General features: G+C 37.6%; 1 protein-coding gene across 2 annotated transcripts in view; it reads left to right on the top strand.

The window, feature by feature from the left end:
- CDK13 (cyclin dependent kinase 13) overlaps positions 1 to 25,957 on the top strand; it is a 143,621-nt gene that overhangs the window by 47,527 nt on the left and 70,137 nt on the right. For both annotated transcript variants that reach the window (XM_075558180.1, XM_075558179.1), the window contains exons 2-5: positions 11,111 to 11,770; positions 15,148 to 15,315; positions 16,194 to 16,333; positions 18,266 to 18,436. In XM_075558180.1, coding sequence (XP_075414295.1) covers positions 11,111 to 11,770; positions 15,148 to 15,315; positions 16,194 to 16,333; positions 18,266 to 18,436 — 1,139 coding nt within the window. The remainder of the gene's footprint in view (positions 1 to 11,110; positions 11,771 to 15,147; positions 15,316 to 16,193; positions 16,334 to 18,265; positions 18,437 to 25,957) is intronic.

Genomic DNA, 25,957 nt, shown 5'->3' with positions numbered 1-25,957 from the left:
GGTTTGTTTCTGTTATGGTAAAGTAATAGTTGTTTGGTACTTTGAAAAGTTAAAAGGTATGTAAATTTTTATGTATTTTTCATATTCAACATATTATGAAAAGTTTACCACTAGAACTTCAGGTTAAAAAAGATTATGACTTTTATATTCTAAATGAAATTATATAGATTGTAAAAGCGCTCATTTGTTTATGTGCTTTATGTAACCATTGTAGTCAACATGAGTGGATATAAGGTTTTTGTTTGTTTTCCGTCCAAACTGTTTCTAAAGTGAACTCCGGCAAAAGATTCACCACCTTTTACTCTTCTTCTTTTTTTTTTGTCCCCCGCTCCCCACTGCCTTTTACTCTTCTATTGCAACTATTGGTGTATTAATATTTTTCACTACTTTTTTCTAGTGCAGGGGCAGTACCTGGCAATTTTCATCATAATTTTGCAGTATTTCTTTACATAGAGGCCTATTTTCAACCAGCCACATATTTGTGTATTTGTTGGACAGACCAGCTAAAATAATCAATTTTTAAAAATTCTATTGTAGTATATAAATAACTTAAAGTTTGACTTTGTTTTTGGTTGGTTTCTTCACAAGTTGGTCATAGTTCTGGTTACTAAAAAGAGATTGACTTTTTGCTTTTTGATACAGGTATCCTTAAACATTTCTTTTTTAAATATTTTGCTTTTTAGTAAATTTTTTTTTTTTAAATTTTTAAATTTTTAAATTTTTAAATTTTTAAATTTTTTTTATTAAATTTTTAATAAAATTGCTCAGGGACACTAGTTAAAATTTTCACAATGAGTCAACATTCTTTTCTTCTGGTTAATCGATTTCCAGTACTCTAATTTTCCGGTTCCCAAATCTTCCCATCTCTACCTGAGAGTAAATGTTGACATTTTGGTCTGATATATATGGTGTTTTAATGGAGTGGAACACTCACCATTGTTATTCTTTATTTTGTATGCCAGTTTGTTCTTTGTGAATAAGTAAACTCTGGGTGAGTTTGGTTTAGTTTAAAGAATACTTCTGTGATCATCCTGGCCTAAGTAGTCCAGCAAGTCTGGACTTTTAAAGAAAGTTTGTTCTGTTCTACATTTTTCTCCTGTTCTAGCAGAGGCCATCTTTTGCTGGCTGATTGATCTCCTTTGTCCCTTCCCCACCCTGCATGGGGAACTGACCTCACCTGAATTGAGGCCTCCTCTGACTGAGTGGTTTTTTAAGATACAACAGTTTAGGGGTGATATATGCATCATAAGCAAGCACATTGCCATGTTGCTTAGGAGACTGGATTAGATAATATGACTTGATAACAGATTCCTGTTTTTGTCTTGGTATTTATCCTTATAGTAGTGGTCTCATACAGTATTTGTCCTTTTGTTATTGACTAACTTCACTAAACATACTGGTTTTCAAGTGCCTCCACATCATGAAATGTTTAGTGGTTTCATCAATTTCTTAGGGATACGTTGTATTTATGTACCAGAATTTATCCATTCTTCTATTGATGGATGGTTGAGCACTTTCCAGTTTCTTACTGTTGTGAACTGGGCCACAGTGAGCATGTGAGAGACTACATCTGTTTGTGTTGTGTCTCTTCAGGGGTATTGCTGAGTCATGGGATTTCTTTTCTCAGTTGTTTTAGGTAGCCCCATACTGCTTTCCACATGGTCATACATATTTTCAACCTCACCAGCAGTGTATAAGTGTTTCAGTCTGCATACCCTCTCCAGCGGATAATTTCTCTCTCTCTCTCTCTCTTTATAATTGGGCTATCAGTGTAGGTATAAGGTCATAACTTGTTTTGATTTGTCTTTTCTGGATGGCTAGTGACAATGACCATTTCCCCCCCAGTGTGTGTTAGCCACTTGAGTGCCTTTTTTAAAAAAAATCAACTTATTGGGGGTTCATACAACCCATCTCAATCCATACATCCATCCATGTGTCAAGCACATTTGTACATATGTTGCCATCATCGTTTTCAAAGCACTTTCTTTTGACTTGAGCCCTCGGTATCAGCTCCTCATTCTCCCCTCCTTCTCTTCCTCCCTCCACCCCTCCCTCCCTCCTTCCCTCATGAACCTTTGATAATTTATGAATTATTATTATTTTTTCATGTCTTGCTTGAGTGCCATTTTTGGTAAGCTGTGTGTTCATGACTTTTGCCCACTTTTATTTAATTATTTAATCATTTTATTGGGGGCTCTTACAGTTCTTATAATAATCCATACATCAATTACATCAATAAAATTTGTACATATGTTGCCATCATCATTTTCAAAGCATTTTCTATCTACTTGAGCCCTTGTTATCACCTCCTCTTTTTTCCCTCCCTCCCCACCCTTGTGAACCCTTGATAAATTATAAATTATTATTATTTTCACATCTTACACCACCTGCTGTTTCCCTTTACCCCCATTTCTGTTGTTTGTCTCTCTTGGGGATGGTGGTTGTTAGATGTTGATCATTGAAATCACATCCCCCCTTTTCCCCCTTCTTCCTCCACCTTCCTCCTATCCTTATGGTATTGCTACTTCCTTTACTGTTCCTGAAGGGTTTATTTGTCCTGGATGGATTCCGTGTGTTGAGGGCCCTTTACTGTATCAATCTACATGCTCCAGTCTAGATGGATTTGTAAGGTAGAACTGGGTCATGTGTGTGTGTGTGTATGTGTGTGTGTGTGTGTGTATGTGTGTGTGTGGTCATTAAAGAACTACAGGAATGTTGTGTGTTTTATCTGTGCTATACTACATCCTGACTGACTCTCTCCTTGTGACCCTTCTGTGAGGGGATGTCCAATTGTCTACAGATGATGCCCACTTTTTAACTTGATTGTTTTTCTTATGGGGTGTTGCAGAGTTCTCTAGATTTTAGAAATTAGTCCTTTATCTGTTGTCATTGTTTTCCCAGTCCATGGGCTCTCGGGCAATTAGGGGACCCTTAAGTTTGTCCCTGTTTTTTTCATTGATGATCTTTATAGCTCCAGACTTAACGTTTAGATTCTCTGATTTACTTTCAGTTCACTTTTGTTCATGGGATGAATTATGGGTCCTGTTTTCATTCTTCTGCATATGGGGAGAGCTGATTTTGCCAGCACAAGAGCCTGTTTCTTTCCCATTTTACTGTGTGGGTTTTTTTGGACCCTTTGTTGAAGATCAGTTGCCTGTAGATATGTGGTAATTACTCACTGTCTCTTAGCTGCTTGCAGGCTGTTAGGACCCCAAACACTACTCATCTCACTGAGATACAGATCATGAATCTTGTGAAGTATATTTAGAGGCTTTTAAAAGTTTGTGGGAAAATGGTATTAAGAGATCATGTAATTTTTTCCGATATTTGCAGCCCCTTTGTATTAAGCCATTGAAGTTGTCCCATGACACTAAGTTCCTAAGCCTTCAAATCCAGAAAACCATTTTGCAAGGTGCTTGGTTATATCTGAGAAGTAGCTTTGTGCACACAGATTATGTATGTGTGCACACACATATCTCTATACACACTTGCATATAGAGACCTTTTATTCATATATAGATGTATACACTTATCTTCCTGTACACATATGATTGTACACTAATTTTTGGTTAGTCCTGTTGCTAAGTTATGTCATTTTATATACCACAAATATCCACCAAGTAGTATACAAGCTATTCCACTTATAGTCGTATTTGGGGCTACTACCTCTCTTTTTTTGCAAGGTGGAAATGTGCCCATTTTTATTCATAAAACTAATCAAAATTGCAGTGGCAGAGTTACAAAGCTATGCATCAATCACAGAACAAGAGGGAAACAAAACATTCCAGACAACTCTTGTGAAAAGTTACCAAGAAAGTCACCAGGCTATATACATCTACCACTCAACTGTGGTTTCAGCGCAGGCTGTGTTCATTCCTGCATTTTCTCAATCAGCTCTTCCTCGTATTTCCCTTTTTCTTTTCCACCCTGCCAAGAATTGGCTTTGCGTTCATGAATTTTTTTCTGATCTTTGTCCAACTTCAGTCTGGTGATGGCCTCCTTACTCAGGTCAGTACCCACATGGACAGTTGTGCCATTAACTTTCCCGCTCTGCACTTGCTTGATGTGGATGATGTACTTCTTTCTGTACACCTGGGGACCACCTTTCCTATTTGGCCCTCGTAATGTCCTCGAACCACCTGCACCTCATTGTCCTTGTGGATGGGCATGGAGCACACGTTATACTTCTGAGACAGCTCCTTGGAGTGTGGGAACAACAGATCTTCCTGCTCACATGCCAGGGAGCATTGAAGTAGCATTTACGGTTCTTGCTGTGGTCTAAAGTCATGAAGGGGTTGAACTTCATGGTGACTGTTGGGCGTCAGGTGGACCTAGCCATTTTAATAAATCTTAAATGTGTAATATTTTAATAGATTGTAAGTGTATATCATTTACTGACATTAATTACACAGTCACTATTTTACACTCTCATTGTCCCTATCTGTATCCAGAAATTTCATACCACATCAAACAGAACTTGGTATCATCCCAAACAGAAACTTGCTATTCTTTCAGGAATACCAACCATTCCCTCCATCATCACTAAACAAACATTTGTCTTTATGTTTATCTAGTCTATATATTTCATGTATGGAATCATTAAATATGCTCCCTTTTGTCTGACATATTTCTCAATAATGTTCTCAATGTTACGTCATAGCAGGGATCGGTTTTTCGAATGAGAGCAAAATAATCCATTCTTTTGATAGGCCACAATTCTTTTTAAAAAATACTTTATTGGGAGCTCTTACATATATCATAACATTCCATCAATCACATAAAACAGTATTGTACAATTGCTACCACAGTCTGCTTCAAAACATTTTTTTAACATAGATGGCATATAATATTTTAAAAATACTGTTAAACAATGTATTATTTAAGGTTAAGTATAATACGGGATTTTTTAAAGTGTAGAAAAAAATGAATTAAAATATGTCATCTTCCCACTTTCCCCAACTTTAAAAAAAATCATTTTATTAGGGACTCATACACCACCCATCGCGATCCATACATACATCAATTGTGTAAAGCACATTTGTACATTCATTGCCCTCATCATCCTCAAAACTTTTGCTCTTCACCCAAGCCCCTGGAATCAGGTCCTCATTTTTCTCCTCCCTCCCCACTCCCCACTCCCTCATGAACCCCTGATAATTTATAAATTATTATTTTGTCATATCTGGCTCTGTCCCATGTCTCCCTTCCCCTACTTTTCTGTTGTATGTCCCCCAGGGAGGAGGTCAAATGCAGGTCCTTGAAATAGGTTCCCCTTTTCCAACCCACCCTCCATCTGCCCTCCCAGTATCGCACTTACTCCACTAGTCCTGAGGGAATTATCCACCCTGGCTTCCCTGTGTTTCCAGTTCTCATCTGTATCAGTGTACCTCCTCTGGTCTAGTCAGGCTTGCAAGGTCTCGCCAGCAAGAAAAGACGCACTACAACAGGATTCTTCCACAAGCATTTAATTTTTCATTATGCGGTAAAAGACCTTGAAACCCCAGACTACTGCTGCTTATATATGCGCTATGGGGACGTGCTGTGCCTTGATTGGTGCATTTGCCAAAACCTCATGCATAGATTGGTGAGTTCACCAGAACCTTCGTTTGCATACTCCAGGGTGGAGTTATGACTACGTCATCTCAGCATCGCGCATGCAAGTGGTTGTTTACCACTTAGTTGGACCACCGCCCTGACTGCCCGGCGCCATCTAGTAATGGCAACGAGAGTTGCGGCTACCCACATCACGAGAGCTGTGGCTTCCGACATCTCGCGAGAGCTACGGCTTCCCACATCTCCTCCTTTCTTTTTTATTTTAAGCCTAATCCATCGATCAATTCCAGAGCCTCCAGCAGCTCCAAAAGATCAAGATGGATATAAAGTCCATCGATCCATCCCGGAGCCTCCAGCAGCCCCAGGAGATCAAGATGGATCTAAAAACCCAAATCTGGTCACCCTGATGTGTGCAATGAGCAAAGCTCCACATGGTGCAAGGGCTGACCAAGATCCAATTTCTGTCACTCTTCCCAGTGCAATGGGACAATTCCCTTGGGGTGCAAGAGCTGACAACTTATGGGGGTTAATTTTCTCTTAACAAAGAAAGCCAAAGATCATGGGAACCACCGCGCTCAATCGCTAAGAGCGCCTGCGTGATGATGACTTTGTCACGTTTCTGCTGGGCTTTAAGCTTGCAGAGCAACCATAGCAACAACACTCCTCCACAGCACATTATTGCAGCAAATGTAAACACCCCCACCCACTCTTTAAAGTAGGAAAAGGCAGTAGAAAGCCAAGAAGTAAAATCTCCAACAGTTATGGGTGTCATTCTTGTGCCAAGGTAGGATTTGGATCATGACACTGGGAGGGGGTGGGTGGGAAGGAAGCATTTAGGAACTAGAGGAAAGTTGTATTTTTGATCGTTGCTATATTGTACCCTGACTGTTTCGTCTCCTCCCCAAGTCCCTTCTGTAAGGGGATGTCCAGTGGCCTACAAATGGGTTTTGAGTCTCCACTCCGCACTCCCCCACTCATTCACTATGGTAAGATTTTTGTTCTGATGATGCCTGATACCTGATCCCTTGACACCTTGTGATCACATAGCTAGTGTGCTTCTTCCATGTGGGCTTTGTTGCTTCTGAGGTAAATGGCCGCTTGTTTACCTTCAAGCCTTTAAGACCCCAGACACTATATCTTTTGATAGCCGGGCACCATCAGCTTTCTTCACCAGTTTTGTTTATGCACCCATTTGTCTTCAGCAATCATATCAGGGAGGTGAGCACAAAATGATACGAATTTTTGGTTCTTTGATGCCTGAATACTGATCCCTTCAGCACCTCTTAGCCTCACAGGCTGGTGCCCATATGTTTGTGTTTCAGCATTCAGTTCTTTTGAGTATACTGAGTAGTAAAAGGAGTAAATTCTGTGTTTAATAGTTCTGTTAAGGGCTATTCTGAGTAATAGTGCCTATTCACAAAAGAGTTCACCACCACCACTGAGTCCTGTGCTGTCCTCACTATTGTTCATGTTTTAGCCCAGCAGTTCTCAACCTTCCTAATACAGTTCCTCGTGTTTTGGGGAACCCCATCATAAAATTATTTTCGTCGCTACTTCATAACTAATTTTGCTACTCTAATGAATTGTGTGACCCTATGAAAGGGTCATTCGACCCTCAAAGGGGTCATGACCTACAGGTTAAGAACCACTGTTTTAGTCTATTGCTACAGTCACTGGGTCAGTCTGTTAAGGAGCTTCCTCCTTCTGGCTGCCCCTCTACTTTACCAAGCATGATTCCCTTTTCCAGGGACTGGTCTCTCCTGATAACATGTCCAATTTACATGAGACAAACTCTTGCCATCCTTGCCTCTCAGAAGCATTCTTTCTGTACTTCCTCTACCAAGACGTATTTGTTCTCTTGCCCCATTGTATGGTACAGCCAGTATTTTTGCGGGCACCATAATTCAAATGTGTCGATTCTTCTTTGGACTTCCTTATTCAATGCCCAACTTTCACATGTGCATAAGGTGATTGAAAATACCGTGGCATATGCACCTCCTCAAAGTTAACCTTGCTTTTTCAACAATTTAAAGAGGTCTTGTGCAGCAGATTTACCCAGTGCAATGCATTGTCAAATTTCTTAACTTGCATGAACATTGATTATGGAACCCACCAAGACAAAATCCTTGAGAACTTCAGTTTCTTCTCTATCTGTCATGATGTAACCTACTGTTTCAGGTGTGAGAATTTTGGTTTTTTTCTACATTGAGTTGTAGTCCGTACTGAAGGCTGCACTTCTTGATCTTCATCAGCAAGTGCTAAAAGTCTTTCCTACTTTTTAAACAAGCAAGGTTATGTTTTCTGCGTATCCCAGGTTCTTAATAAGACTTCCTCCAGTCTTGATGCTGCATTCTTTTTTTTTTTTAACAATTTATTGGGGCTCATACAATTCTTATCACAGTTCATACATATACATACATCAGTTGTATAAAGCACATCTGTACAGTCTTTGCCCTAATCATTTTTTTCTCCTCTTTTCTTTTTTTACATTTTATTAGGGACTCATACAACTCTTATCACAATCCATACATCTACTTACATCAATTGTATAAAGCACATCCATACATTCCCTGCCCCAATCATTCTCAAGGCATTTGCTCTCCACTTAAGCCCCTTGCATCAGGTCCTCTTTTTTTTTTCCCACTCCCTCCCCTTCCCCCACTCCCTCATGTGCCCTTGGTAATTTATACCTCGTTATTTTGTCATATCTTGCCCTATCCGGAGTCTCCCTTCCCCCTTCTCTGCTGTCCCTCTCCCAGGGAAGAGGTCACATGTGGATCCTTGTGATCAGTTCCCCCTTTCCAACCCACTCACCCTCCACTCTCCCAGCATCGTCCCTCACACCCTTGGTCCTGAAGGTATCATCCACCCTGGATTCCCTGTACCTCCAGCCCTCATATGTACCAGTGTACAGCCTCTGTCCTATCCAGGCCTGCAAGGTAGAATTCGGATCATGGTAGTTGGCGGGAGGAAGCATCCAGGATCTGGGGGAAAGCTGTGTTCTTCATCGGTACTACCTCGCACCCTAATTAACCCATCTCCTCTCCTAAACCCCTCTATGAGGGGATCTCCATTGGCCGACACTTGGGCCTTGGGTCTCTACTCTGCACTTCCCCCTTCATTTAATATGGTGTATATATATATATATATGTACATACACATATACACATATATATACATATACACACACACACTTACATCTTTTTTTTTTTTTTTTTGCATGATGCCTTATCCCTGGTACCTTGGCACCTCGTGATTGCACTGGCCGGTGTGCTTCCATGTGGACTTTTTTGCTTCTGAGCTAGATGGCCGCTTGTTCACCTTCAAGCCTTTAAGACCCCAGACACTATCTCTTTTGATAGCCGGGCACCATCGGCTTTCTTCACCACATTTGCTTATGCACCCATTTGTCTTCAGCGATCCTATCATAGAGGTGTGCAGTCAATGATATGATTTTTTGTTCTTTGATGCCTGGTAACTGATCCCTTCGGGACCACTCGATCACAAAGGCTGGTGTGTTCTTCCATGTGGACTTTGTTGCTTCTGAGCTAGATGGCCGCTTGTTTATCTTTAAGCCTTTAAGATCCCAGTCACTATCTCTTTTGATAGCCGTGCCACCCTCACAACTGTTCCTATGACTGAGCCTCTTGTTGCAGCCATATGACAGCCCATCTCCTTGAGAGCCTTCCTCTTTCCCTGTTCCTCTACTTTACTAAACATGATGCCATTCTCCAGGGGAAAATCTCCTGACAACATTTCCAAATCTATGTAAGACCATCTCATCATCCTTGCCTCTAAGGAGCAAGCACTCTGGCCTTCTTTTTTTACTTTCTTTTTTATTAAATCATTTTATTGGGGGCTCGTATAACTCTTAACCACAATCCACACATACATCCATGTGTCAAGCACTCCTATACATATGTTTCCTTCATTCTCAAAACATTTGCTTTCCACTTGAGCCCCTAGTATCCACTCCTCATTTCCCCCTCCCTCCCGCTTCCCTCTCCCCCATGAACCCGTGATAATTTATAAATTAGTATTATTTTGTCATATCTTACACCGTCTGACGCCCCCCCTTCACCCACTTCTCCGCTGTCTGACCCCAAGGGAGGAGGTTATATGTAGATCCTTGTTATCTATTCCCCCCTTATCCCTCACCGGCTCTCCACCCTCCCAATATCACCATTTTCACAACTAGTCCTGAGAGGTTCATCTGCCTTGGATTCCCCGTGTTTCCAGTTCCTATCTGTAGCAGTGTACATCCTCTGATTCAGTCGGATTTGTAAGGTAGATTTGGGATCATAATGGGGGCAGAGGGAGGGAGGAAGCATTCCAGAACTAGAGGAAAGTTGTATGTTTCATCATTGCTACACTGCACACTGACTGGCCCTTCTCCTCCCTGCGACCCCTCTGTAAGAGGATGTCCAGTTTCCTACAGGTGGGCTTTGGGTCCCTACTCCGCACTCCCCTCTCATTCACAATAATAGGATTTTGTTTTTTGATGCCTGATACCTGATCCCTTTGATACCCCGTGATCACACCAGCTGGTGTGCTTCTTCCATGTGGACTTTGTTGTTTCTCAGCTAGATGCTGGCCTTATTTCTTTGAAGACAGATTTGTTTGTCCTTTTGGGAGCTCATGAGACTTTCAAAATTCTTTGCCCTATCACAATTCAAGTGAATCAATTCTTCTTTGGTCTTCCCTGTTAGATGTTGCTATGTCCACTGCATGTGAAAGTTGGACATTGATTAAGTAGTAACCTACCATTAGCTAATTCTTCGGCCTTAAGTTCATGGAGACTGATGGGCAGTTCATTAATGCATTTGACTTAATTGTGTTTATGCATTTTCAGGTTTTTTTTTTCATTCTTGAGAACTGGAAGAGACTAATACTTGCACCTTAGGTGGCTGCTTATGAGCCCTTAATTTCTAGAATATTGCCTTTCAACAATCCAGCGTCATTGCTAACAAGGCATCTTCCCCCCACCTCCCACCCCATTTATGGACTTAGCACCTACGTAAAAAATACTGACCATGGATTTATTTATAGAGTAGCAATTCTGTTGTTTCATATATTAAGGGGCTTTAAAACCATGCAGAAAAATTCTCATTTCTTTTAATTCCATTTTCACTACTTTTGAAGCCCACCATATGTCAGTGCTTTGACTATTATAATTTTTCATTACCTTTGGAAATTGGGAAGTGGTAATGTTGCTCTTGCCAAGATTGTTTTGGCTATTTGTATCCCTTTGCATATATGAATTTGAGGATTGGCTTTTCCATTTTTGTAACAAGGATGTTGAAATATTGTGTGGATGTGTTAAAGACACAATCTATATTCAAGAGTATTGTTTAAAAATATATATTGTTACTGCCAACCAATATCTACTATGAAGCGTCTCTCTTTTTTTTAAGTCCTCCAAACAAAACTATGTTTTGATTTTGAAACAGGAGAATAACATTCTATTTAATTTCACAGGCTTGGTTAGCCCTGTCTATGTAAATTTCAAACAAAATCTTTCTCCTTTACTAACTGAAGCTTAATTATTTTCCACCAGACGGTCTGCCAAATCCCGAAGCAGAAGCCCATATTCATCTAGGCATTCGCGATCTCGTAGCAGACACAGACTGTCCAGATCCAGAAGTCGCCATTCTAGCATTTCTCCTAGCACACTAACTCTGAAGAGTAGTCTGGCAGCTGAATTGAACAAGAATAAGAAAGCACGCGCTGCAGAGGCTGCAAGAGCTGCAGAAGCAGCAAAGGCTGCAGAAGCAGCAAAGGCTGCAGACGCTGCTGCTAAAGCTGCAAAAGCCTCAAACACGTCTACACCTACTAAGGGGAACACTGAAACTGCTGTCAGTGCATCACAAACAAATCATGTGAAGGATGTGAAGAAAGTTAAAACTGAGCACACACCTTCTCCCTCAAGTGGTGGAACTTTAAAAAATGACAAGGCAAAAACAAAGCCACCTGTTCAGGTAACAAAGGTAGACAACAATTTGATTGTAGATAAAGCCACCAAGAAGCCAGTTGTAGTTGGGAAGGAGAGTAAATCTGCTGCTACAAAGGAAGAACCCGTATCTCTTAAAGAGAAAACCAAACCACTTACACCAAGCATAGGAGCCAAGGAGAAGGAGCAACATGTGACTATTTTGACCTCTACGTTACCACCATTACCTTTGCCTCCCATGCTGCCTGAAGATAAAGATACTGATAGGTAAGTTCAAAACTTTTTGTCACTAATTGTTTCAATATGTCTTAAATTTTTAAGTTGAATTGAGAAATTACTGGATTCCCCTCTCCCAAGGTCCAAACTTTAGTAAAAGTGAATTAATTTATTTTATACATCTTAAAATAAAGCTCATTTTCTCCAGGATGAGAGTTATAGTTCGTGCTAAGAAATCTAGCAAAGATTATCTGTTACCTGGGATAAAAATACATAATTTCTAAATGAGTTTTGTCAGGCATTAGACATTCCAGTATTTTCTTTATATTAGTTGGGATTTAATACATATATTATTCCATATTTCAATCATGTCAGTTAGAATTGTACAATTGCTACCACAATCAGTTTCCAGACATTCTTTTTCTACATGAACTCCTTGACTTCGTCTCCCTTTTACCCTACCATTATACCCACTCCCTCTTCAGTATTTTCCTTAGGTTAATAGTCTATCAAAGATGGGGCATTTTATGAAAGTCTAAGCTGCATGGCTATAATTTTATAAGCATGTATCTAGGTTTCATTTGTAACCTTGCCAGCTTATCACCTTTTCTTGGCTTTATCATTTTATTTATTATGCTTTTGTTTAACATGCTTAAAATTATTTTTGGAAGTAAATTGAGAATGAAGTGGTATGGTTAAGGTAGGAGACATACTTTAATATTTTAGTGCTGTTAAGAGAAATTTGATTTTGTCAATGGACTGTATAGAATATTTAGTTTTATTTCTTAGTTATACATCTTACTATCTTATGAGTCCTGTCTATGTGTTGTTATGACAATAACTTCATGGGTGAAACTCAGCATAAAGGTAATTCTTAAAAGGGGAGAAAGCAATAACATTTTGGCCTTGCCACTTCTCCATCATTCTGACAGTATCTGCCCACATGACTTTCTATGTCAGCGGTTCTCAACCTATGGGTTGCAACCCCTTTGAGAGTCAAATGACCCTTTCACAGGGGTCACCTAACACCATCCGAAAACACTGTTTCCAATGGTCCTAAGAACCGAGACATCGCTCCTCTATCCGTCTCCAGACAGGTCCGCCCACATGCAGATATGCCCACATATGAGTACCCGGCGTGGTATACCATGCTTCAAGACATAATTTCATTTATTTGTCATTAGAAATAAATATTTCACAATATATAATTATATATTATTTTTGTGATTGATCACCATACTTTAATTGTGCTCAGTTTGTGACAATGAAAATACATCCTGCATACCAGATATTTACATTATGATTCATAGCAGTAGCAAAATATTAGTATATAGCAATGAAAATAATTTTATGGTTGGGGGTCATCACAGCGTGAGGAACTGTGTTAAAGGATCTTGGCATTAGGAAGGTTGAGAACCACTGCTCTATGTCCTTAGCCATCTGTGGCTAGATCAGATCTGATAAGATAAGAGTGGACTATCTTAGGTTAGTTAATTCTCTGAGATAACTCAACTGAACTCACAGAAGATACTACACTTAAAACCGCTGGGTTTATTAAAGTGAAGTAATATAAATCATGTTATCAAAAGGAAGGCGGGGACTGCACAGGTAAGGCCTGCGAAGTCTCCCAATGCAGAGATACAGTTTCTCAGGGTAAATCTGACCTCTCTTGGCCACCTGAGCTTTATTTTCTAAGCTTTAGTGTTCCTGGTTTTTATTGAACAGTCCTTCACGAGAGGCTCAGTCTTGCCTCCCTAGGCTAGTTGTCTACCAAAAGACTGTGCTCCTTTGTGACAGGAACTGGATCTTATTGTGGATGTTAAATCTGTTGTGCTATATACAATACTTAGCGCAGCAAATATTTTTCAAATCTAGAAACCAGTTTCTTTTTGAGCATATTTTTCCTGTTAAGGAACCATCTTTAAGTACATGGAATTTTGAAGGACAAATTTTATTAATACTCAGTTTTTATTTTAGTTAGTATATCTATTTGTTTTACAGCAATACTAATGTTAAACATAAATTTAAAAGATGATAATTAAGATTAAATTCTTTCCATTGATAACATCTTTAGTGATTTTATAATAGCTGTGCAGTGTTACTAAATTTCTCCATGGGGCTCATACTGCTTAAAAATTTTGGAAGTCTGAATTTTATTCTCATTCTAATATTTTCTTTTAATGCATCAGTATTACCAGGTTTTATAATGTTAAAGAAGTTTAAAATAATCAGTTACCAAGCTAAGTTATAGTTTAAAAGTCAGAACTCATAAGCACTTATTAAAGTTACAAAACTGTATTTGAGCTGTAATAATTACTCACCTATAATTATACTGCTATGGAGTTCATTCTGACTCCTAATGACTCTATAGGACATGATAAGAACTTTTTCATAGGGTTTCCAAGACTCAATAAGGAGCCTTACGGCACAGTGGGCAAGCAAGCTCTTGACTGCTAAATTAAATGCTAACCAAAAGTGTGGAGTTCAAACCCACCAACTGCTCTGCAGGAAAAAGATGTGGTAGTCTACTTTTGTAAAAATGTATGGGACAGTTCTCCCGTACCCTAAAGGCTACAGGGTTACTATGAGTTGAAATTTAACTTGTTGGCAATGTGGCTTTAATTTTTACAGAAAGAGATTGCTACATCTTTGTCTCACAAACTAGCTGGTGGGTTCAAAATGATAACCTTTGGTTAACAGCCAAGCAGTTAACGCCTACACCACCTGGGTTTGTTAATAGTAAGTTAGAGCCTTATAAACATTTTGAAAGGATTATTGTTCAATTCAGAAAAATTAATTAACACTACGAAGGAATGAAGCATTATTGGTTGTGTGTCTGTTTACTTGTTTATTTAAATGGCCACGATATATATTATTACGTGGTTTTGTTTTTTTCTTATAACAAACAACTTTTCTGTATCAGAATCAAATCAAATGTTCTAAGATGCCTTCCAGTTTTTATTTACAGCTTTGTAATAAACCTGTATCATTTTTATAAAATCAACTTTATTTTCTGGAGCAGTTTTATGTTTACAGAGACATTATGAAGATACTACAGAGAGTCCCCAGACACCTTGCACCCAATTTTCCCATTGTTAACAGTTTCCATTGGTAAGGTATATTTGTTAAAATTAATGAACTAGTGCTGATACAGTATTAATAGCTAAAGTGTGTGTATTTTGTCCAGATTTTTGTTAGTTTTAATGTAACTGTACCATGTCAACCCATGAATTATGCATTTTGCAATAGACTGTAATACATTACTTTAGTGGAATATAAAAAAATACGTAGTAGTGTTAAGCAATGTGAAATACTGCAGAACATTCCCTGCCATTTCATGCTATTAAAATGTAAGACCTGTCATGTTTGTATTTCTCTACTGTCTATTTGTATTTTATTTGTCTTATTCCTCTCTTTTGTTTTTTTAGCCAACGAAATATTTCAGTGAAAGCTGTTAAAAAAGAAGTAGAAAAGAAACTACGGTGTCTACTTGCTGATTTACCACTGCCCCCTGAGCTACCAGGAGCAGACGAGCTATCCAAAAGTCCAGAGGAGAAGAAAGCAACAACGCAGTTGCATAACAAAAGGAGGCCTAAGTATGTGCTTACTTTCTACCTGCTCTTAGTTTTTCAAAAATGATTGTGGAAAACAAGAAAACTGAAATTAAGATTTAAAGTAATAAAACAATACATGAATGAATTCTTTCAGTATTTTGAAAAAAAAATCATAATTGCTTACATATCTATTCACATCATCTAAAGAAATCAAACCTTCTGCCACAGGTTATATTGTATTAATTTATGGGTTTGCTGCTTATATTAAAGTTAATTTTTAAAAGACATCTAAGTTATTTAAGAGCACTGATATTGGGCCAAATAAAAGTCAGCTTTCAGTGAGCCCAAACAAAAATGATAATGGGAAAGCTACTATGTTTTCCTTTACTTTAGCTCTATTCCCCCCTAATTCAGTTTAGTCTATTTTGCAAGATATGGAATAGAAGAAGATTTGAAATCTATGTGAATTAGCCTCAAGTTAAGTAGAGAGAATGCTTTGCCCTGAAACCGGTTTGTTCATTATCAAACTTCTTTCACAAGGAGATGTATGTAAATATCGATACATATTTATATTTTTATATACATAGGTGTTATAGATGAATAACCATTCAATGGATAACTAAACATTCTAGAGGTACATTAGAAAACTTTGGCTTTTACTATTAATATTGAGTCATGTATGCTCTGCTAATTCTTTCTCTCAATTTAAGCTGCTATGTACAGAACAAATCATCCTAGAGAACTGATAAAGTGGCTCTCATGCTGCAATACCAAATCACATTGTTGCATAGATAATCGTGATAAGGGTGAGGGGGAAAATAAAGGATCTAAGATTGAGAGGAGGGGTGGGGATTAAGTTGTTAAATACTTTATTTAATTTATTTGATTGTATATAAAAACTTCAGTACTATATTTACCAGAATATGTGGGCCTCGCTATGGTGAAATAAAAGAAAAAGACATTGACTGGGGAAAACGCTGTGTGGATAAATTTGATATTATTGGAATTATTGGAGAAGGTACCTATGGACAAGTGTACAAAGCCAGGGATAAAGACACTGGTAAGAATGCCAAGTACTCTGGTTTTGGGAGCATGTGGATGTATTTGTGTTTATTTTTTAAAGAAAGCATATTAAGGCTTTTTTTAGAAACAAAAGTTAACTAAAATTCTCATGCTTTTGTATCTTGTTTTTAATTTAATTTTGTATATCTACTAATGTAAAATAAGCAGTACATATATATTATTCAAATGGTCTTTTAGAATTTGTGATGTTTGGGTAGGATTCAGATTTTTATGAATATTTCTTATATTTCTAGTAGTCACAGGGAAAGGTGGGGATCTTACCCAAATGAATTAATCTTAGCAAATCATTTTTGCTAAAGCCTGAATTTGTCTAAAGAACCTTTTTCTATAATAAAAAAAGGTTTAGCAGTTTTTATTTGGAGACCAGGTTTAACAGTTTAATCTTTCAGAACATAATTAGCAACCTAGATGTAAGTTTAAAGATTGTATCAGAAGAAAATGTAACTTCTATAGACTATGTGTACTTTATTAGATAATGCGCAGAGTGGGTTAAGTATAAGTCATAATTCCTTATAAAAGTCAACTAATAGATTAAAATAGCATAGCTGTTGGAAATCATTTAGTCAAGGGAGATAATCTTATGCTTAGAGACTCCTAAAGAAAGTCACAGTATTGATGCTGATGATTTTGTGCTGGCAAAAAAGAAATTTAATCATAACTACTAAAATTTTAATAAAGCAAATCATATTATAGACAGATTTCATTAAAGTGGTTAAATTTTTTAATGATGAAAGATAAAAATTTCCATCTTCTGGAAAAATTTTCCTCCAAAGAATTAGAATAAACAAACTGTTAAACTGAATCTTTTTATAAATTGTTTTATTTTTATGTGTAGGATATTTACTCTTTAGATTTTGTTTTACATAAATTCACTCTTAGCTAAATTATGAGGCATAATTATGGTTATACATTGGGCTACTCACCCCAAGGTCAGCTAGTGGCACTTCAGGAAAAAGAGCTTTCTACTCCCATACAGAGTTACAGTCTTGGAAACCCACAGGAGCAATATTACCTTGTCTTATGTGATTACTGTAAGCTGGCAGCACATTCTTTTGAGATAGCTGGGAAAAGTTTTGAATCTCAGTATGGACTACTAGGGAACTGGGTAGTTTTGGGAAAGGTTATAATATGTCAGAGCTAATTTTTTTAACTTGCTAAATGTACAATATTATTTTTATGCATATGTAAGCATCTGGTTATACTTTATTTCCATTATTAAAAAAGTGTTAGTATAATATACTCCTTATTATCTTGTCATATTATCTTGGAGAGCAACAAAAATAACACTGCATATGACCTATTTAAAAAAATAATTTTATCGATTAAAAACAAATCGGTCATATGCGGTATTATTTTGTTGTCTCCCGTCACCCATGTTTCTGTTGTTCGTCACTGGGGTGTGTGTGTGGGGGGGGAGTTATACATCGATCATGGCAATCGGTTCCCCCTTTCTCCCCTGACCTTCCCACTACCCTCATGGTAACGCTACACACATTATGGTTCCTGAAAGGTTTATCTGCCCTGGATTCTGTTTGTCCAGAGCTCTTATCCGTACTAGTGTACATGCTCTGGTCTAGCAGATTTGTAAGGTAGAACTGGGGTCATGATAGGGGTGGGCGTGGGGTGGGGAGGATTAAAGTGTTTTCAGTGCTATACTGCACCATAGCTGGTTCATCCCTTCCTTGTGACCCACCTGTGAGGGGATGCATATGACCTATTTTTAAGAAAACTAACAGTTAGCAGTATTTAATTATTTGGATAAATATCCCATAACCTAAATAACAAACAATTTTGAACATCAAATATATTTTATAGGTTGTAATTTAAAGAGGCAGGAAAATAAGTTATGAATTAAAATAAAAAAATAATCCAGCTTGTAGTAACCTAGTTTTATTTACTTTCCTAATAGGAGAAATGGTAGCCTTAAAAAAAGTACGTCTAGATAATGAAAAGGAAGGCTTTCCAATCACAGCAATTCGAGAAATTAAAATTCTTCGGCAGCTGACCCACCAGAGTATTATCAATATGAAGGAAATAGTGACAGACAAAGAAGATGCCTTGGATTTTAAGAAGGACAAAGGTATGTGTTCATATTGAAATAACCAATGCTCTAACTACTAATAGTACTAGGTACCATGTGAGTAATCAGTTACAAAAAACTTTGCTGACCTAATATTAAAGAATTTACTTTTCAGACAGTAAAATATTTTTCTGTGTAATGTTTTCTGCATCGACTAAGCATATTTACCAATATTATACAAAAGTATTCACTAGTACTGTTTTCTCTTTCTAACATCAATATACTTTTACATTTCATTTTTTCAGTGATTGAGAAACAGTTGGTAGTATTCCTCTGTATTTTAATGTTATATGCCTGAATGTACAAGGAAACTTTATAATAGGAATATATATCATATCTAAAAGTAGGTTTGGAAAGTGTATAGGCAAAAATCTTACTTGAAATTACCTCTGAAAAATTTTACTAGTACTGTATATAATTGGCTTTCATCAGAGAGCTGAAAAGAAATTTTCTTATTAAAGTATCGTATATACTTGTGTATAAACCGTGTTTTCCAGCACATTTTTAATGCAATTTTTGTGGTAAAATTAGGTGCCTCAACTGATACTTGGGTTGGCTTATACTCGAATATATCTGGTACTTATCATAGGGCATAGAATATGGGCAAATGAGTGAAAGCAGAACTCTACTTGCCAGTATGTTTTAGATCTTTAGAGTGAAATTTTAGAACTAGGGTTGACTTTATTTATTTAATCTGTGGCTTTCAAACCTCAGAATTTAAACTAAGTTCAATATAGAACATTAACGCAGTTATGTCCATATTGAAGAGAGTACTTAGACTCCTCTTCCGATAATCCTACCCTTTGCCCCAAACATTTTTCCCTCTCCCTTTCTTTCAATACGACTTTTCTGGAGATTACTGTCTGAAATTGGTATCATATATAGTAATTGTTTTGATTTAAGCAGCTGCTTTCTGTATATAATATAGAAATAGCCAGAATACTTTTTTCTTCTTCCAGATACTCTTTTTTTTTAGCCCCCCCGCCCGCCAGCCCCACCGCCAGATACTCTTTTAAATGTCATTTCGATCAATTTTTGTGCTGCAGAACCTAACATTTAAAAATCCAACTTTGTCTTTTAACCGTATCTTTTAATTCGTGTTTTATATTAGAAGGCATATCGGTTTAATTTGGGTTAGAATGTCTGGAATTGAGACTTAGTTTTTCAGCCTGTGACCTTACGTGCAAGACCGGTAGCCTTTTAAGATCTTATCTCTATCCATAGAAGGAAAAGATTATTCCTGTCATTGTGTTCTAAGAATTAAATTAAGTCCTTAGTAGGTGACAGTGGTGTACACATGTCATTTGTTTCCATTAACCTAGTACTCCAGTGAAATTGGCACATTTGTCTTTCTTCAGTCTTACCGGGAACACCTGCTTCTTTTAACTATTTGAACAACTCTGCTGACTTCTTTAACACGTATGCCATTTTCCTGTTGTTTCAGCACTCATCAGTCACATCAACCTTTTGGGTGTTAAAATATTCCAGAACTCTTCTTCTGCCTTAAAAGTCTTTATACATGCTATTTCTCTGATTTCCAGTCCCTCTCCCCAACCCCCCGTCCACTTACTGTCCTCTCATGATTGTCATCCGCTAGGTTTCAGCCTGATGCCACATTATTTATTAGTGAGACTTTTACTAAATAAGCATTCCACTTGTTAGCACATATCAAGTGATAACTCAACTTTAAAGGCCCTGGTCTTTTTTTCCATAAACTTTTCCAGTGAGTAAAAATAATTTCATTGGCTTGTTTACTTATTTGTCTACATGTGTATGGGAACCAAACCTGTTTTATTTTTTTCTTACATACCTTTCACATTTAGTAGCTCAATGAAGAGACCACTGAAAATTCTGAGTAAATATTTCCTGAATTAATAAGTGAGTTCTACTTAGTATTTACTAGGATTAAACTATTAACTTTTTAAGGAACACACTATAAAGTCATTTTTAAAAGTTAGCCCTACTTTTAAAAGCAAAAAATTTCTCATGAAGATATAAGATATATATATTCTATAAATCACCTCTGCATTAGTATAATCAACCTTTTAAGAGCAAAAGGGCCCTCAGTGACCAAGGGCGATACAGGGGACAGCACCGGAGACACTGTGCGAATTGCACCTGACCTGATCCCACAACGCCGAGGCAGAGCACTGGGGGAGTGCAGCAGAACAGCAAGGGAATGGAGTGGCAAGGTCCCCAGGGAATGCTGAAAGTGAACTTTGGGGCCAGGGCATGGTGCCCCAACAGACTGGACTGGAAAACACTCCTAAGGGCCAACAAATGATCTTTGAACTAACTACAAGCTTCTGTTTCTTGATGTGTTTTGTTTTGTTCTTTGTCAGTGGTTTGTTGTTCTGTTGTCTGGCTGTATACTGTTGCTTTGGAAAAATAACCGGACCGAGAGTTCTGGGGGACTTGGGATAGGGGGAGGTGGGGGGGGAGTGTAAGGAAGTGGTGTTAATAAACCCAGGGAAAAGGGAACAACTTGGGACCCAAATGGGTGGTGAGGGGGCAGTGGCAGGCCTGGTAGAGAATGATCAAGGGTAAGGTTACGTAAAGAAGAGGTATAGCTGTAACCCAGGTAGGGACAGAGCATGGTAGTGGGGCAGGAGGAAAGTCAAGGGAGATGGAGGAAAGAGCTAGGAGTCAAAGGGCATTTCATTTATAGAGGTCTAGACAAAGACATGTACATGCAAATATATATTTGAGGACGGGGAAATAGATCTATGTGTGTTTAGCATTAAGGTGGCGGAAGGACCTTAGGCTTCTACTCAAGCACTCCCTCAATGCATGAATACTTTCTTTTATTAAATTGGCACTCTACTATGCTCACCCTCCCAACACAACTGCTGAAGCCGAAGCGGGTGAACAAGTAAATGTGGGGAAGAAAGCTGATGGTGCCCGGCTATTAAAAGAGATAGTGCCTGGGGTCTTGAAGGTGAACAAGCAGCCATCTAGCTCAGAAGCAACAAAGTCCACATGGAAGAAGCACACCAACCTGTGCGATCACGTGGTGCCAAAGGGACCAGGTACAAAGGCATCATGCAAAAAAAAAAAGATATATGTGTGTATATGTATATATGTGTGTCTATATACATATACATACATACATACATACATATATATATATATATATATATATATATATATATATATATATACACCATATTGAATGAGGGGGAAGTGCAGAGTAGAGACCCAAGGCCCAAGTGTCGGCCAATGAGGATCCCCTCATAGAGGGGTTTAGGGGAGGAGATGGGTCAGTCAGGGTGCGATGTAGCACCGATGAAGAATACAGCTTTCCCCCAGATCCTGTATGCTTCCTACCCCCAACTACCATGATTCGAATTCTACCTTGCAAGACTGGATAGAGCAGAGGTTGTACACTGGTGCACATAGGAGCTGGAGGCACAGGGAATCCAGGGTGGATGATACCTTCAGGACCAGGGGTGTGAGGGGTGATACTGGGGAGTGGAGGGTGAGTGGGTTGGAAAGGGGGAGTTGATTACAAGGATCTACATGTCACCTTCTCCCTGGGAGACGGACAACAGAGAAGGGGGTGAAGGGAGACGCCGGAAAGGGGAAGATATGACTAAATAATAATCTATAAATTATCAAGGGCTCCTGAGGGAGGAGGGAGCAGGGAGGGAGGGGTAAAAAAGAGGACCTGATGCAAAGGGCTTAAGTGGAGAGCAAAAGCTTTGATGATTAGGGCAAAGAATGTACAGATGTGTTTTATACAATTGATGTATGTATATGTGTGGATTGTGATAAGAGTTGTATGAGCCCCTAATAAAATGTTTAATAAAAAAGAGCAAAAGGGCAGAATTTATCCAATTCAGAGTTTAGGAAAGAAGAAGAAATGGAAACCCAGAGAGGAAATTAGTTAAGAGTACTTTTGAGTACTATGACGATGAACTGAATACATAATAGGTAGGCATTATCAAATGCAAAACTAGTGATGTGCTCTGTAAGCCTTCACCCTCATTCACGATAAAAAGGCTCTTTTAAAAGACGTAATAAAAATAAATAAATAAATAAATATAGTTTAAAAGAATTTAAATATCTGTCATTGCTCTTAAACAGTTAACTGATAACACTAAATCATGGGTGTATTTTTGTGTAAAAATTGACAGATACTATAGAATCTTTTTCTAAATAACCAAGAATGTTAGGAAGACAAACTAACTGAAGTATTTCTTTTGACTCTTCATCTACAGAAAATCCGCCTTCTTTTATTTTTGCGAGATACTGCCTCTTTTCTTTCATTGATGGTAGATGGAATTTTTTTCTTTCAAAGAATAGTGTTTTCTGTATTTCTTTCAGTCTTCATACATGGCAGGACAATAAGATTCAATTGTTTGTACTAATATATTTACTATTTAGCTCATATTTTACTATTTTAAAAAATCTCTGGAGTTTACATTATTTCATAATAGAAACTTGGTTTATTAATTTTTTCCTATTAAGGATTATATTATACTTAATAAAAAGCTTTCTGGGGGATTGGGTCACAAAGAAAAATGCTTTCTGAATTCGTGCATTGTAAATTCAATTAATTTTAATACACATAAACATTTTTGGTTAGAGAAGCCTCTTTTGAGTGGGAGGTAATTATAGACATGTAGAAACTCCAGTACCTGAATTTTTAAAAATCATTTTATTGGGGGCTTCTACAACTTTTATCACTATCCATACACACATCCATGTGTTAAGTACATTTGTTGCCATCATCATTCTCAAAACATTTTATTTCTACCTGAGCCCTTCGTATCGGGTCCTCATTTTTTACCCTCCCCCAACTCCCATGAACCCATGATAATTTATAAATTATTATTATTTTGTCAGTAACTGATTTTAATCTAAAGATGTGAATACAAATGTAAAAAACATGTAAAAGATGTAAAAAACAAATGCAGAAAATCATTGAAAAAAGATATCACTGTCAAAATACTTATTTTGGTATTTATAATTTTAAAACCAATTTTGTAGTTATTCTCTACAAAAGTAATTTAGCTATAATGCTTTTAATTTTAGTGTTTTTATAATATGGGCATTGAGCACCCTTAAGTTGAAGTTTTCCACACATACTCCCCCCAACACAAACAAATAGTATGATGCTATGAATGTTTCTGAAAAACTGTCATCTTTCGGTACTGGGAAGAACTCTCAAATATCACCTCCTCTACAGTCTCTGCCTCTCCCGTACTTATATTACATACTGTACATAGTTCTATAATAATTTTGTCTATTTTCAAATTGCTGTTTATGTTTTCATATTCTATTTCCATTAAAGTCCCTGAGGACAGTGACTAAGTTTTATTCACATTATCAAAATGTGAATAGCACACAGATTATCATTAGGTATATAAATGAATGAAAGTAATGCAGAGGTGGATATCATTTTGCATATATAACCTGCAGCGAAAGGCAGTAAGATTGGCGTGTTTCCTACAATTGCTTACTTTTATCTCATATTTAAAAAAATCCTAATTGATAACCTGAATACCACAGATAGAATTACTGTATCTTCTAAAGTTTGAGGAGAGAAGCATTGATCAATTTATAACTTTTTAATTCTACAAATGTATATTGTGTCGGGTTATAGACCCTGGGCTGACTGACCAATACAGAAGCTATTTAAATGTAATTAACACTAAAAATGCACTTTCTTAATTGTACTAACCATATTTCAGACCCCCTTTACCTTTATGTGGATGGTGGCTACCATTTTGGATAGTGCAGCTATAGAACATGACCATCATCTCAGTAAACACTCTTCACATGCTAGTGTAGATTCTAGGGGTACTAAAAATATATATATCTATATAATTCACTCACTATATTAAATGACTATATATATTAAATCGGAGACTATATATATGTATATAGTCTCCGATTTAATAGTGAATGAGTCAGAAAGAGGAGGTCACCTGATAAGAGAAAAATACACAATAAGAACCGATGGTGTGGGGTAAAGAAGGCTAAAGCCTGGTAGGATTAATATAGATTAATGTATGAATGACAAACCAATTTCTGCTCACTATACTTTTTTTTTGAATTTTGGTTTTAGATGTGAAATTCATAATAAGTGAAAAATGTAATCGGTGAAGGAGCCCTGGTGCTCCTGACCAAAGCCCTAGTGGTATAGGTTACACTTTGGGCTGCTAATAATCAGGCCAGCATTTCCAAACCACTAGCTGCTTTCTACTCTGAAATCCTCAGGGGGTCGTTCCACCCAGTCCTATAGGGTGGCCTTGCGTCAACATCAACTTGATGACAGTGGATGTGGTTTTTTGGTCTGGTGCTCCTGTCCGATAAGCCTTGGGCTGCTAACCACTAACCTTGTGTTTCAAACCCACCAGCTACTCTGCAGGCAAAAGATGAAGCTCTGATCCCATAAAGATATATAATCACAGAAAACCCTATGTAGAGTTTCTAAAAGTCACAGTCAATTTAGTCAGTGGGGCTTTTTAACCCTGTCATTTAGTGAAAGTTACAAAGCTTAGGACTCAGAGCAATATCAAGTAATTCAATACACCACAGTGTTCTAAGGACATGAGCTGAAATCTCTCCGTAATTCTTTTCTAAGCAGCATTCTGGTTCAGCTTTCTCTCTCTTTTAAATAATTTTATTAGGGGCTCATACAACTCTTATCACAATCCATACATGCATCAATTGTGTAAAGCACATTTGTACATTCGTTGCCCTCATCATTCTCCAAATATTTCCTGTCCACGTAAGCCTGTGGCATCAGGTCCTCATTTTTTCTATGGTTCAGCTCTTATCAGACATATTTGTTAATTTTTCTGTCAGTTCATGATATATTCAATATTCTTCACCAGTACAAGGAATGAAAAGCATAAATTCTCAGTCTTATTTATTCTCCAGCTTTGCAGGCATCTGAAGCAGTCAAAAATACCATTGCAGGGGTCAGGCACACCTAGTCCTCAAAGTGAATGCTCTGTTACACTTTATGTAAATCTTTCCCAGCAAATTTGGCCCAGTGCAAGTCTGTCACTTATTTCTTGACTGCTACTTCTATGGAAGAGGATTGTGGATCCAAGTAAAGTGAAATCGTTGACAACTTCAATGTTTTCTCCTTTGTCGTGATGTGAAGATTTTTTATTGTCTATTTTGGTGCGGTGTATTCCAAAGTAAAGACACTTCCTTTTGTTCTTCATCAGTAAATGCTTCTAGTCCTTTTAAATTTTAGCAAGTTAGGTTACGTTCTCACCATATCAAAGGTTGTTAATGAGTTGTCTTCCAAATCTGACACCTTGTTCTTTTTATAAAGTCCAGATATTGGGATATTTTTTTTGCTCAGCATACAGATTGAGTAAGCCTGATAAAAAGATAAAACACAGGCATTAACTTTTCCTGATATGAAAGCACTTGGTATTCCCTGACTGTGTTTGAAAGACTGCCTTTTGGTCTTTGTACAGGTTCCACATGAGTATAAAAGTGTTGTGGAACTTCCATCCTTTGCAATGGCATCATATTTTGATTCACACAGTTGAA

Source organism: Tenrec ecaudatus, chromosome 9, assembly GCF_050624435.1.
Source record: "Tenrec ecaudatus isolate mTenEca1 chromosome 9, mTenEca1.hap1, whole genome shotgun sequence".
NCBI classification, from domain to species: domain Eukaryota; kingdom Metazoa; phylum Chordata; class Mammalia; order Afrosoricida; family Tenrecidae; genus Tenrec; species Tenrec ecaudatus.
Note: the sequence above shows the minus strand (reverse complement) of the source record. Positions and strands in the feature narration are given on the sequence as shown.